The sequence below is a fragment of the Gracilinanus agilis genome, chromosome 1 (genome assembly GCF_016433145.1).
Source record: "Gracilinanus agilis isolate LMUSP501 chromosome 1, AgileGrace, whole genome shotgun sequence".
Classification (NCBI taxonomy): Eukaryota; Metazoa; Chordata; class Mammalia; order Didelphimorphia; family Didelphidae; genus Gracilinanus; species Gracilinanus agilis.
The window spans coordinates 696,119,359-696,134,638 of record NC_058130.1 but is presented as its reverse complement, the minus strand read 5'-3'; the positions used below and the strand labels follow the sequence as shown (position 1 = coordinate 696,134,638).

The 15,280-nt window shown below is 38.1% G+C and overlaps 1 protein-coding gene across 1 annotated transcript in view; it reads left to right on the top strand.

The window, feature by feature from the left end:
* SLC45A4 (solute carrier family 45 member 4) overlaps positions 1-15,280 on the top strand; it is a 74,968-nt gene that overhangs the window by 55,026 nt on the left and 4,662 nt on the right. Inside the window, exons 2-5 of the mRNA XM_044669309.1 lie at positions 2,877-3,065; positions 7,410-7,589; positions 10,133-11,205; positions 13,858-13,957. Coding sequence (XP_044525244.1) covers positions 2,877-3,065; positions 7,410-7,589; positions 10,133-11,205; positions 13,858-13,957 — 1,542 coding nt within the window. The remainder of the gene's footprint in view (positions 1-2,876; positions 3,066-7,409; positions 7,590-10,132; positions 11,206-13,857; positions 13,958-15,280) is intronic.

Here is a 15,280-nt window from a genome sequence, read left to right as displayed (position 1 = left end):
ATAATAATGATAATAGTAATAATAGCACCATTTATATAGAGTTTACTATGTGCCAGGAACTTATGCTAAATGCTTTACTATGATTTTATTTGTTGATCATCACCAACAACTTTTGAGAGGCAGGTGCTATTTTACAGGTGAAGAAATTGAGGCAGGGGTGAAATGACTTGCCCAGAGTCACACAACAAGGAAAAGTCTGAGGTCACATTTGAACTCAGCCTTCTTGACTCGTGGTTCTGTGCTCTACTTGCTGTACCACCTACCTTGTAGTTCATTGAACCTCTTAGATTTTCTTTCATGTGTACTGTTGACCGGATGTGCTCTGCCATCTTATACTCACTATCACTAAGTTCATAATTGCAACCTTTATCTATTGGAAAAAACTACCAGAACTCTTCTCAGAGAACAGTCAATCAGAAATTTTTAGCAATAACAATTTGGGGATCTAAGTGTATTAATCTATGAAGGGGCAATTCTGAAAAGAGACCAAGCTGCCCTGGCTACCTCAAATCTTTCAGGGGACTAGATATAACAACTGTTCCCCTTATCATGGAGGCATCTTAAATCAAGGTTAAGTCAGGATACTGTCAACATCTAAAGTCCCTTTTAAGGAAATGAGAGAGATAAAACTACTGTAATGTCTAAGATAAATGCGTGGAAGTGGACCTTCTCCCTTGGTTTTACCTTGGTTTTAGTTAGGGCTCATTATATGAACTTGTAGTAGCAGTAGCAGTAGTAGTGTATGTTTTTAAATACCAAATGGTAAAGATGCCACTTTCTCCTTTCTTTCCTCACTACTGAGTCTTGCCACTCCTACTCCACTATTACATTTTAAGAACTCTCACTAGCAGTACATTTTAATCCAGATTCCAAATCTGCAGTATTAATCAACAGACATGTATAAAGCAACTACTGTGTGCCAATCATGAGGATGAATTCTTCAGTTGCAAGTGGGAGCTGGCTTAGATATCCTGTATTCTATATCTAACTAGGCCTTCTCCTGGCCTAAGGAGTAGCTTGCAAAATGACATGGCCTCTATCCAGAGTAGTGTGAATGCTCTCATCATGGGGTCAATGCTTTGGGTTCCAAAGGAGATGTTACAAAACTGGTGGCAATTGCAAATTGTTAAAGCCAGCACAGGCCAAAGCAGCCCCTACCCTACTTTTAGGTTACTTTGGATGAAATGCCAAAGTATATATAGTCTTTTCATTCTATGTTCCTAATGCTTTGCTTGAAAGACATCAGATACTATAGTTCAGTGTGAGAATAAACAATTGGACTTGGAGTTCAGAGTCCACAAATGCAGAAGAACAACTAGAAAAAAGTACCCTATAGCCTGAGAGGCAAAGCCAGACTACATCCATATTCTAACATGGTGTGTCACGGTCTCCTTCAGATTCACCAAGCCATTGTAGGTAGATTTCTAGAATCCTAGAGGTGAATGAGGAGTACCTATAGTTTTGTAGAATGAGTATGAGATGCTGGGGACAGAGTTCCAGGACACTTATTCCTGCTTAATTGCTTGCATCTCCTCCCACAAATTGTCCAAGTGCTGCTTCAGTATCATGAGCTATTAGAGAACTGACTTGCCTCACAGAGTAGACCATTCTATTTCCATTGAGAGAGAGAGAGACATGCACTCTTATGAAGGACCTACTACATGTAGGACAGGTCAAACTTTGAGAAAAAAAATTAAAACTAAATGTTTTATTACGATTTCAGAGAATCCTTTTCTCTTTTCAAATAAACAGATAAAAATAGACCAGTGTATGTGGTTCTATAGATACCAAGTTACCACATTGTTATAATAGTAAGAAAGTCATTTACCTCTAGAGGAGCTAATACTTTTTAAAAGTGTATGACTGCGGGGGGGGGGGGGGGGGGGAGGGGGAGAGAAGACAACTAGAATCTGTGTATAGAATTTATTGTGAGAGACTTTTCTATTTTGGTTCAGTATAAGGAAGAATAAGTAAGCAGTTCCTAAGAATTATATCATTTCCAAGACAGGATAGTTTTGCTTAGGGAAATAGTGAGTTCTTTGGTATTAGAAGTATTTGAGCAAAGAGAACATGGACATAGATTAGGAATATCTCCCTTATTAGAATGGGAAACCTTTGAGAGTAGAAACTATCTTTTGTATTTGTATTCCTAGCACTTAGCACAATGCTTTGCACATACTAAGCACTTAATGAGATTAAGTTTTTTCCCCATTCATTAAAGTAAAGAGGACAAGTAAGGTGACACCAAAGAGAGTTATGGTGTCTTGGGAATAGCATTGAACATGGAGAGTTAGGATTTCTGAATTTAAGTCCTCAACTTCAGTGATTTTTTTCATAAAGCATAAACTGGTAAGGGCAAGAAGAAACCTTCAAGATCATCTAATGCAATCAGAGGTACACTCAACCTCAGAGGCCACATCTAGTTTAACCTCGGTCTTAGCAAAAATGCTTCCACCTGAAGACTTCCATTCCTATGTCAGCTGCCTATCCTTTTCTGAGCCCTTGTTTTCTGTCTATAAGAAGAGAATACTATACTAGAAAATTCAAGGTTGTTTTGAGAATTAGTAAGATAATTTATATAAACTGTAAAAAGTACTATATGAATATGTCCTACTTACTTTATCCTGAAGGGACTAGAGTAAATGATCTCTGAAATGCTAGGACCTTTACAGAATTTAGCATACTATATTAGAATAGACAGTAGACACTTGGCTTATGGTTTTGGATTGATCCTCTTGGGGGACACACACACACACACACACACACACACACACACACACACACACACACACACACACACACACACATATCCATGAGAGCAAGAAGCCTGGTGCATTAAGATTGTCTTATGTATACTTATGTTTGTTTCCTTATAGGTCTTCCGGAACAGTACTACAGCCTCACTTGGTTCCTTAGCCCTGTCCTGGGCCTCATCTTCACTCCACTGATAGGTTCTGCTAGTGACCGATGTACACTTAGCTGGGGCCGCCGGCGGCCTTTCATTCTTGCTCTCTGCGTTGGAGTTCTCATTGGAGTTGCACTTTTCCTCAATGGTCCTGCCTTAGGTAAATATGTGAATTTTCTCTCTGCTAAAAGATGTATCCCTGAAACATTCATGAAAAAGCTACTGAGCTTTAGTACTTTTCTCATTCGCCATGAGAGATAATGTCTCTTAAAAACTTGGACTTTTTCTTGAACTAGAACACTAGGTTCTAGAACTTTCTTCCCTGTGTGCCCTTCGTCAAGTCATATTGTCATAATTTTCATCATCTGTAAAAAATTTTTTTATATAACCTCACATGATTATGTGAAGAAAGGACTTTGTAAATTGGAAAGTCCTATAGAATTTTGAGCTAGTAATATTATTCTTAGTATAAAATGATTCAGGCTAAACAGGGTGTGTGTGAAAGGCCTTAGACTTTCAAATGACTTTTCTTTTCATTCAGAAAGCAGGTTACTGTTCTGAGTGTGTTACAGAATTCTTTGCAGCAGCTACATCTTAGTTATTATTAATACAATGGTTTCCAGCATAATATTTGCATGGTTTGCAATACATTCAGCCAGGCCCTCACATGGGAAAACTGTAAGAACCTGTTCACAGGGAAATGTTTCCTGTTGTGATCCATTTTCTTTTTAACGCATATCTAACAACACATCCTGTTTCCAGCATTATTTCAAAATTATCTTCTTTTTCCTTCTCCTTTTCTTATGCTTCATATTGAAAAATTCCAGAACCCAGCTTAATATTTGTTTTTTTAATCTAAAGTAACAGTTTCTGGGAAGATGATTCTTGCTTTGGGAGCCCTTATTAAAGAGAGGTGGTAGTGTATAAAAATAAAAGCCTAGTTTGAGTTAGCACCTTTTATTATCATGATCCTGAAACACTTTATACTTAGTAAGATTCTCCTAAAATACAGAGATTTAAATTTTCCTTAATTTATGGATCAACTTTATTCAAGATTAGGTAGTAAATATTTTCTTAGCGTCCTAATTAGAAAGTCAGTTACAAAAAGCCCTTATTTGGCAGATTCAAGTTCAGTAGCAGTAACTAGGAGCTAAAAACAACTCTATGAGTTAGAGAATACAAATTCTAAAAGCATCAACTTGTCATCATAAGCCTTTATTAGTCATTTATGCTCTCTCCTTCCTAGCCCAAATATTGTTTACCTTAGCAGAAGTAAAATGAGAAAGTTATAGTTAGACCTTAATCTCTGTCTTTAGTCTTTGCCCTTTGTGCCTTCTCTCTTCCTGTCTTTCCCTTCCCTCCTACTTCTCCTCTCACCTGTCCAACCATTCCTTCTCAGCATCTTAGGCAAGTGCCCCAGAGCTCTGTCCTGGAAATGCTTCTCCATCTCTAATTGTTCTTGGTAATCTGATTAGCTCTTAAGCAGATGACTTGAATTCAGTCCAAGGCTGTATCACCAGCTAGTTGCTTGAGTATCTGCACTCAGATATTCAATCAGTTCCCAAATCTTCTCCTGTCAGGGACACCAAGCTCTCACTGTATCCTTCATATCTTGTCTCCTCTCTACTCATGTGGCTGACATCTTTGTATAGACCCTTATAATTTCTGACCTGGTCTGCTGCAGTTGTTCTCTTTACCTTTACCTCTGCTCTCCAAAAAGTTCAAGACATCCTTTTGTTTCTGAGATAAAATACATATGCACCTGCTTTTCGTATTTAGCCCTTCCATAATCTGGGTTCACCCTATTTTTCTAGACTTTATTCCCAATTGACACCACTTCACATGTCCTATGTTCCAAGCAAAACAGGCCTTTTGAGGTTCTCAAATCATCACTCTAACCATACTTTTCCTTCTTCTTCCTTTTGCACAGGTTATCTGCCCCCCCATTCATGGAATGTTTCCATTTCCACCTCTCCCTCTTGGAATCCCAAGGCTTATTGGCCAAGTGCCATTTCATTTTTAAATAGTGCTATTCTGCCCTTCCTCCAAATTATTTTGTATATGCTTGAATTTTCTTTTTTTTTTTTTTTTCTTTTTTTTTTCAAACCCTTAACTTCTGTGTATTGGCTCCTAGGTGGAAGAGTGGTAAGGGTGGGCAATGGGGGTCAAGTGACTTACCCAGGGTCACACAGCTGGGAAGTGTCTGAGGCCAGATTTGAACCTAGAACCTCCCATCTCTAGGCCTGACTCTCAATCCACTGAGCTACCCAGCTGCCTGCCCCCATATGCTTGAGTTTTCTAATCTTGTGTGTATGTTGTCTCATGACCCTCATTAGCCCCAGGAGAATGTCTGCTTCTTGAAGACAATGACTATTTTCTCCAGCTCTTTGTACAGTACTTTGCACAAAGTAGGTATTCATAAAAATTTGTCAAATTGAATTGAAAACATCAGACAGTGAAAAGAACACCAACTCTGGAAACAAAAGATCTGGATTCCAATCATTTCCCTGTGCTTATTTATTACCTGGGAACAAGTCACTTAACCACCCCTGGGACTCCAGGTCCTTTTCTGTAATATGAGAGAGGGTTGACCTACATGTTTACTGAGGTGTCTTCCAACTTCGATCTGTGATCCTGTGTTTTTCATCATCATCCCATCTAGCCTAAGCAGCATTAATTTTTATCTCTTCTTTGATCTTTACTTTCCTTATTATAGAGGAAAAAGGCCCCCTTTAGCATTCCTTGCCAGTCCCAGCTTATTTAGTGCTAAAGCTCAGGTTTTTTTTTTTTAATTTTTTTTTAAACCCTTAACTTCTGTGTATTGACTTATAGGTGGAAGATTGGTAAGGGTAGGCAATGGGGGTCAAGTGACTTGCCCAGGGTCACACAGCTGGGAAGTGTCTGAGGCCGGATTTGAACCTAGGACCTCCTGTCTCTAGGCCTGGCTCTCAATCCACTGAGCTACCCAGCTGCCCCTCAGATTTTTTTTAATGACTCCACTTTTATTCTCTCTTCTCTCTGACTCTCCCTCCCTGCCCTTCCTTAAAAAAGAACCAGCTAAGCCCAGGGGGAAAAGCTCTGAACTCGAGGCCTTTGGAGACATAGTTCTTAAACTTCATTGCTAGGTCTCTTTGTTAGTAGTCACCATATCAGCTCAGCAAGGGATTATTTTTTTTTTGTTTTATTTTTGTTTTTAGATTTTTTTTTTTTAAACCCTTGTACTTCAGTGTATTGTCTCATAGGTGGAAGATTGGTAAGGGTGGGCAATGGGGGTCAAGTGACCTGCCCAGGGTCACACAGCTGGGAAGTGGCTGAGGCGGGGTTTGAACCTAGGACCTCCCATCTCTAGACCTGACTCTCACTCCACTGAGCTACCCAGCTGCCCCCTCAGCAAGGGATTATTTTAAAACCTTTGGAAACGGGGGCACCTGGGTAGCTCAGTGGATTGAGAGTCAGGCCTAGAGACGGGAGGTCCTAGGTTCAAATCCAGCCTCAGAAACTTCCCAGCTGTGTGACCCTGGGCAAGTCACTTGACCCCCATTGCCCACCCTTACCACTCTTCCACCTATGAGCCAATACATAGAAGTTAAGGGTTTAAAAAAGGGGGGGCGGGGAATAAAAACCTTTGGAAAGAATGGCCAATGTACTTTTGAAAGTCAGTTCAACTCCAGAGATAATGTTCCCTCCAGTATGTTATATGTTTAAGTTCTGAAGGAAAGAGTTCCAAGCATTAATCCCAGCCCTCTTACTGACCTATACTGTGATTCTCTGAGCCTCAGCTTCCTCATCTGTAAAATGAGCAGTTTATCACTAGGTGGCCTCTGAAGTCCTAAGAATTTGTGATTCTTCAAAACAAAAAACATTCTACAAAGATTGAATATGGGATGTCATGATTTCTTTTAAATTAGATTTAAGCACATGATAACTATGCTTTAGGTATTGAGTTTATACTGGGGAAAGCAAAAGACTTTGAAATACAATCTCCTCCCACTTTTTTGTCCTATTAAGTCATAGTTTGTAAACAATATACCAAAACTCAGGGCCACTTCAGATACTTGACAAAAAGTGTGAAATACTATATTTCTGTCACTCTTTAAAATTGATGTTAAAACTCTCCCTCCTTGATTTATTATTGCACAACTATAAAACTCATTAACAATGGTTGGAATAGTTGGCATTTTCTTAATTTTTTGTTAGAAGAAAATTTGTGATATTTTTGAGAGGCAGTAAGCATTTTATAGCAAGGCAGGAGTGAACCTACTGGGTGTAAGCATGACCTTACTGCCAGAAGAAAATCCAGTCCTAAACTATTCCCCTCTTCCAAGAAACTGTGCCAAAAAATGCAGATTCCCTTGTTGTCTGTTAAAGATATAATCCCAGTAAGTGTTTTCTTGGCTCTCTCCCACTTAGAGATTAACTTTTAAGTGGCCTATTCCTTGAGTTGACAAAGCCTTGAAAATTTTGAAGACTGATTTTGATTCCTTTTCAAATTTTTTCTATCTAGGTCTGGCCCTTGGTGATGTCCCAAATAAGCATCCAATTGGAATTGTCCTCACAGTGCTTGGTGTTGTGATACTGGATTTCAGTGCAGATGCAACAGAAGGGCCAATTCGTGCCTACTTGTTGGATGTCGTGGACAGCGAAGAACAAGACATGGCACTTAACATCCATGCCTTTTCAGCTGGTAGAAAACTCTTTTCTTATTTGACATTATAAAGTTTGTAAGAGAAGGTTATGATGTTAGAGTTAGGCAGGAGACCAAGAGTCAGTATAACTTGTATTCTAGCTGAGGCATAGGCAAGAGAGACTCAACTTCCTGGCTTCATTTGCTTCTGGATGTATGATAACCTTCATGCATATTTAAAAACAAGCACAAGTTAGAGATTCAAGAGTCATAGTCCTTAAGGCCAGTGTTTCTTACTTCTCGTAAGCCCAACGTAGTTAAAGGAATCTTGGACTTGGATTCTTTATTCTGCCACTTACTAGCCACATGACCTTTGATTCTCTGGTCCTTTTTTTTGCTCAACTGTGAAATTCAGATAATAGCTGTACTTAACCTGTGCCTCAGAATATCCAGTTTATAGTCCTATTCAACTCTCTTGTGAGAGTCCAACAAGATAAAATAATATAAAGCGCTTGCTAAGCATAAAATAAGAAGTGTAAATCATTCCTATTGAGGGCATCTCTTAAAGCAAATGAATAAAATCCTGACTGCATGGATACTGTTTTGTCTGTTGGCAGTATTGGTAGAAGCTCTCAAATGAGCAAATCATACCAACAGAAAACAGCATAGAATCATGAAATATCACAGATTGTTAGAGCTTGAAGGGAACTCGGATACCATTTTAAAGATTAAGAAATTGAGACAACAAAGGGTAAATTGTCTTTTCTAAGGGTACATGGGTAGTGGATGGCAGGACCCAAGACTCAGGCCCAGGTCTACTCACTGCTACTTTTCCAGTACCCAAATGAAGCCTATAGTCTCTTACTAGCATCAAGTGAGTAAAGCCATGAAGTGAAAAGTCATTATGAGGTGGTAAAAAATGAAAGCTAGCTATAGTGTCATTTTCCTTCCTTATAGTCTGAATAATTTTCTACCAGAACTGAAAGTTGTTCCTTGATCACTTCTTATAGATGAGGTATTTAGAATATAATGAAAGGTCATTGAGTACATTAGACTCTATTACATAGAAATTAAATAGAAACATGTGCAGTAAATTTTTGAAAAAGGGAGACTTTAAGGTTCCTTTGATTTATAATGGCCTAGGAATCTAAAGTGTCGTAATGATAGACTTTATTAAAGTCAGAGTTTCAATTAAATGATTGTCTATTAAACTATTTCTTCTACATAAAGAAATATTCATAAATTATTGTTATATGTATTTCCAAAACAAAATTCAATTAAAGAATAATGTACCTTCTAAAAAGAAGGAGGAAAAATACCTTTATCTCTACAAGTAGAATATTTGTTTTCTTTCTATGTTTGCTTTTCTCCAATAGGACTCTGCTCAATTTTAACTTAATAATTTACTCTTTTCAGTAGGGAGCTTAAAGATCTCCAAGTAAGAGGGTTTATGCAGAATCACATGTTTAGTGCTAAGAAAAATAAATTTTGCTTAGGTCTGAAAATATTCAATTAACCAGTTTTTGAACTATACTATAAGTATTATTTATATTTAAAGTAGCCTTAGAGCCTAATTTGATTTAGAAAAACAACTATTGGCCTAGTGTTTTTGTTAATGTTTAGTAGATGAGGTATTTCCTAAAACTGAAACTTCTCTTTTACCTAAATTGAATCTTGTAGTTTATTTTCTCTGTTATCAGACATTGTCTTTAAATTTTTTTTTTAAACCCATATCCTCTGCCTTAGGATTAATACTGGGTATTGGTTCTAAGCCAGAAGGGTGACAAGGGTCTAGACCAGTGATGGGCAAACTACTGCCTGTGGGCCAGATGAGATCCCCTGAAATGTTCTATCAGAGGGGCCACATTATTCCTAATCTGACGAATACAATGAGTAGGATACAATACAATGAAACTTTTGAAAGAGTTGCCTTAGAAACAGACGGACAGATGAGCATTTCCTTTCCTTTGGCCCCCTCTTTAAAAAGTTTGTCCATCACTGGTCTAGATAGTGAGGGTACTATGACTTGTACAAAGTCATACAGCTAGGAAGTGTGAGGATAAATTATCTAGAACCTCCCATTTCTGGGCCTGGCTCTCAATCAGCTGAGCTACTTCCCACTTTGTTCTGAGATGTTGTAAGGACTTTAGTCTAATTGTCAATAGGCTGTTACCATAACACTAGCTCCCATTTTTATAGCACTTTTTAGTTTACATTTTCTTAAACTAGGACCCTGTGAGGTAGATGGTAGCAATGTTAATCCCTATTTTACATAAGATATCACTGAAACTTAGATAGGTGTAAGGACTGGCTGGCCTAAGTACTAGTAAGTAAATAGATCTGGGACACAAATCCAAGCTTCCTTACTCTTTATCTTGTATTTTTTTCCTACTCTGCTATGTTGTCTCGAAAGTTTCACTGTATCTGAAAAAAATGTACAAATTTTCTTCAGACATATTTGGGATTTCTGCTTAGTTGTTCCCAACCCATCAGTTGTCCTTCACATTTCTACTATTCCATTTTTACAGACATATACATGAATTCCTCCCTCTGAGTCTTATAGAGATTTCTAACCTGATTTTCATATTTTTTATTTTCCTCAGGTCTTGGAGGAGCAACTGGCTATGTGCTGGGAGGATTGGATTGGACACATACCTTCTTGGGTGACTGGTTTAAAACCCAGTATCAAGTCCTCTTCTTCTTTGCAGCCATCATTTTCACAGTGTCTGTAACCCTCCACCTTTTTAGCATCGAAGAAGAGCAATATTGCCCTCAGCAAGATCGAATTGAAGAAGCAGATACCCTCTCCAGCGTCAAATACAGTAGCAGCCTCCCCCCCCTCAGCCGCTTGAATGTAATTAATGACGGAGAACCATATGGGGTTCCTCTGTTTGCTGATGAAGTACAGTCTGAGCATGAGCTCAGTCTGGACTATCTCGATGTGGACATTGTAAGAAGTAAAAGTGACTCTGTACTTCACATGCCTGATGCAACATTGGAAATTGAGCCAGAGCTACTTTTCCTTCATGACATCGAACCCTCCATTTTTCAGGACTCTTCGAACCCTAACACTCCCCGAAGCACCAGCCAAGATCTTATGAAATGCAAACGGAGCCGTTTGTCTACTCTCCTCAGGGAAAATGAAAAAGAAGATGACATATTGCTTGATAATCACTTGAATGAAGCCAAAGTCCCAAATGGCAATGGCTCCCCACCAAAAGATCTCATCAATGGAAACTCTAAAACAGTCATGAAGAGTTCTAATACTTCAGGCTCGATTCGGAGGAGAAGGCACATGTTCTATCGACAGGCCTCCTGCACCTTTTCATACTATGGCAAAGTAGGGTCTCACCGTTACCGTTTCCGACGAGCGAATGCCATTGTACTAATTAAGTCATCCCGCAGCATGAATGACATCTATGATATACAGAAGAAGTATCGTCAGAGGTGCAGACAAAGGAACCAGAGTGGTACAACCAATTCCAGTGGTGACTCTGAGAGTGAGGAAGGAGAAACTGAGACCACAGTCAAACTGCTGTGGCTGTCTATGTTAAAGATGCCCAAGGAGCTAAAGAGGCTTTGCCTTTGTCACCTTGTGACCTGGTTTTCTATCATTGCTGAAGCAGTGTTTTATACAGATTTTATGGGCCAAGTCATCTTTGAAGGTGATCCTAAGGTGGGCTAACAGAATACTTTATATATTTGAGACTGAGGTACTTCATACAATTAAACCTAACAACAGTTCTTAAGCCTTTTTGTACTATGGTCCTCTCTAGCAATCTGGTGAACCCTCTAGGTTCCTTCTCAGAATAATATTTTATAAAGGATTACTTAAAATGAAATTTATTAGATTATAAAGAGAATGAGTTATATTGAAATAGTTATCACAATATTTATTTAAAAAAAAGAAACAAAAAAGTTTACCTGTCTCAGGTTAAGGACACCTGGCCAACATAGCATATATATAATCAGCTTCTAATAAATGGATGTCAAAATTCCTTGAGTGAATTTGAAGTATACTAAGACTTTTCAAACACTCCATATTTTAAAAGAACCATATAGTGGGTAGACTTTAGTCTTCCACTGGTCTTTCTTCATTGATACTAGAAACTACTAGGAACATAAAGGCTTCATATACAGACCTGTTCGTGCTATGGCTTTGTCATTCAAAACCCAAATAAAGAGGTTAGAAATCACCAGAAAGCTGACCGTGAAAGAAAAGCCAGGATGTTATGCTAAGGGAAGGAAAATCTGCAACAATGAAACCCTGGACTTGGGGTCAAAATGGAGTAGGTGTCGACTATTGCTTTTTTTGTAGGACAAATAGGACTGTGGTTTTGGTTAGCAGGCAGATTATTTAAGTTTTGTATCAGTGAATATGTTAGCATATTTATATAGCTGTAGAAGTAGAAGGAAGCTTTGTCAGGGATTGGAAATAAAGGAAGCTTTTAGTGAGGTCAAGGGTCAGACATCACTTTTCCAGACCCATTCAAGGTTCAGTCAAGGAAACTGACATTAAGCAGGAGAGGAATTTGAGACAAAAATTTTTCAGTGTAGTTATCTGTATTAGGGCATTGTATACATGGGATCAAATTGGGAGGCCCAGTCACATCTGAATGATAACAATCCAAACTTTAGAAAGCATTTAAAGGAACTCAAGAAAGAGACAGCTCAGCTGCCTTGGGTATATCTGAGAAACACAGATATGCTAGCTTTGAAAGTTTTCATATAACAAATTGATGTGTATTTTTCTCCAACCCTTTCTCATTTCTAATACAGGGGAAATAAATAACTCAATGCCTTATGTTAGGCTATGGCCAGCATTCCGAACATAAAGCAATACAATAAATGGGAAAGTAGGTAAGGGAGATTTTAAATACAGGTAAATAATTTTTTCCCCACCACATTCCTCCTCTTTTATCCTTCAGAGGACAAGAAATTATTTTTCAGTTGATGGTCATCTAGTAATCATCCTGGGGTTCTTTCTCAGTTTGCCTTATACAACACAATTGTAAATACACAAAGTAAGGGAACTGCCTTCCCTTAATCATGCAGTCTGAGGATTAGTACAAGCTATCATTTGTGTTTAACATTGGATGATAGACGGACAACCCCACCATTCTTCTGTAGGAAGGTTGGACAGCTCAAGGTGGCAGATAATGATGAAAACCTTCAGTTAGCAGAACCAGGAGAAGGATGGGTTAAAATTCAGGCCTAGTAAGCTAACATTTCCTCTCCTGTTATGTAGTGCTGATTGCTTAACTTAGATCAGTTCCAATCAATCTAAAGTCTTGAGAGGGTCTACCTCACACCCAAAATTTCACTACATACAATAATATTAGCTCACATTTATATAACACTTTAAAAATATCTCATTTGAATATTCAAAACATTCTAAAATCTTGGTACTATCATCCCTATTTTGCAGATAGGGAAATTGAGGCAAACAAGTTAAGTGATTTGTCTCACTCAGCTAAGAAGTGTCAGAGTAGATTTGCACTCTGGTCTTCTTGACTTCAAGTCCAACATCCATTTAGTGACACTGTGCTACCTAGCTGCTCCTAAGGCAGGGAGCAGTTACCTTTATCATTAATATGACTACCAGCAAGTTTGGTTTTGACATAAGTAACATTCATCTTTTATGCCTCTTGCAATACTCAGTTCTAAAAGCTAGAGAGCTTCTATTTTCAAACTGGTTTTTGCTTTTTTGTTTTAGAGATTGTTTTTGAATTTCATTTAGGATTTATGGATGTGGAAGTTCCTGCACATAATTATTTTGGGGGGAGAAAAAGCATTAGAGTAGGAGATAAAAAACCTGGATATAGAACTGCATGGTTTTGATTGCTGGACCTCAGTTTCCACAAGAGTGTGAAGTAAGAGAGTTGGACTGAATGATCATGACAGGAGAGTTCCTTCCAACTATAAAGATTTTATTATTTGTGGTGGTAAAAACAAAGCAAAAAACTGGTTTCAAGGAATGCTTGAGCAGCAGATGCAGTATTCGAATGTAGTCATAGGATTATTGGCTTATTTTATGCAAAATACTTAGCCCATCTAGTTTGTTTTCTCATCTACATAATGGGAAGAATAATCCTATTGCCTATTACCTCAAGAAAATTCTTTAAATGAAACTAGAACCAGGCTTATTAAAATACTTTGAAAAGTATGACATCCTTGCTAGATTCACAAACTAGTGATTAAATTATCACCATAGTTATTTACTACCATTTCTTTTCGAATATAGTGCATGTTTGTGTTAGGATTTACCTTTATGCAATATAATGCTTGAGTGTCATCCTTTTGAACTCCAAATCTTTATTTGCTATAGGCACCTTCAAATTCTAGTGCTTGGCACGCATATAATGCAGGCGTGAAGATGGGCTGTTGGGGATTAGTCATCTATGCCACTACTGCTGCTATTTGCTCAGGTGAGTGTTTTTAAAGGGAAACAGTGGGTCAGTCCTATGTAGGGAAAAATATTTACAGATGGAACTGACTCAGCACCCAGGTAACTGGAATAGGAATGCAGAAAACATACTCCCAAAATAAAAACTTGGTTCTTTTTTTTAAGAATGCTGATTATGAACAGCTACAAAACCCAATCTGTAAGCATTTAGATGTCTCCCTAAAACTACATTGGATACCTAGTCTTTATATCTAAGTTCTGTAGTCTTATAGTATGAATGAAATATGTGCTCTTTCACCAAATACTTAGCATTTTGGTAAACCCCCTCCTCTAGTACCTTTATCTTGGTACAAAGGTGATGAATGATGGGCTCTTGCTGTTATACCAGCAAATTTCAGGCTCTGGCACTTTACTAAGCTCTAGAGACTTTTAAATATGGACTTAGCAGTAAACTCTTATGTCATGTCATCCATGGACTAGCCTAACTAAGTTTGGACAAAGCTTTATTACCAGAATATTGGGCACCAAGTGATTTCAGGAGATGAGGGAGAAGGGAAAATGTTCACCACAGATGCATGTAGATTGCTTACTCTAAGGTCCTGTGATGGGCATCATTTTAGGAAAGGCTTACAGAGATTGAACTCTAGATGGTGTTAGGTATTGAACTGTAGAAAAATAACTTTGTTTGGCACCTATGTTGTCCTGAGTGCTCGGCCCCTCTCTTCAAGGAGTTTAAAATATATAGTATTTGGGAAGATAAAACTGAAAAGTTAAAGAAAAATTCAAGAAATCTCCCAAGTTATTATGTAATTATTATGTGTCAAAGATTATCGCAGAGAGGAGGAGATCATAGTGGGCTAGAGTAGTAAGAGAATGTATCAAGGAGGAGGCAGGTGCAGGGTGGGACCTTGAAGGAAAGCCAGTAAGCTTTAAATAGTAGAGCTGAGGACTCAGAAAGCATAACTTATTGTGGTAGAGGATGAGCAGTATGTCTTTAGGCAGAAAAGAATGAATGCAAAAGACGTTTTTTGGGAACTAGCAAATTGTCCTGTATACCCGGAGCAGAAGAATTATAAGGGAATGAGTTTTTGGAAGGCTTAAGGATGATCTTAGGTAAGATTAAAAGTTTACATTTTATTCTGTAGAGGAAGAAACTTGGTAAATCTCTGTCAAAAATATTAAATCTGTTGTCTTTTGTGGAGGGAGAAATAAATGGAAGCAGGGAAAATAGGAGGTTACTGCAGTAATCTAGGCAGTAAGACCTTATAATCCGAATAATGGCAGTGGGAAGGGAAGAGAAAGGCCTGATCGGAAATGGTGTCATTGACCTAAATAGTTTTAGTCA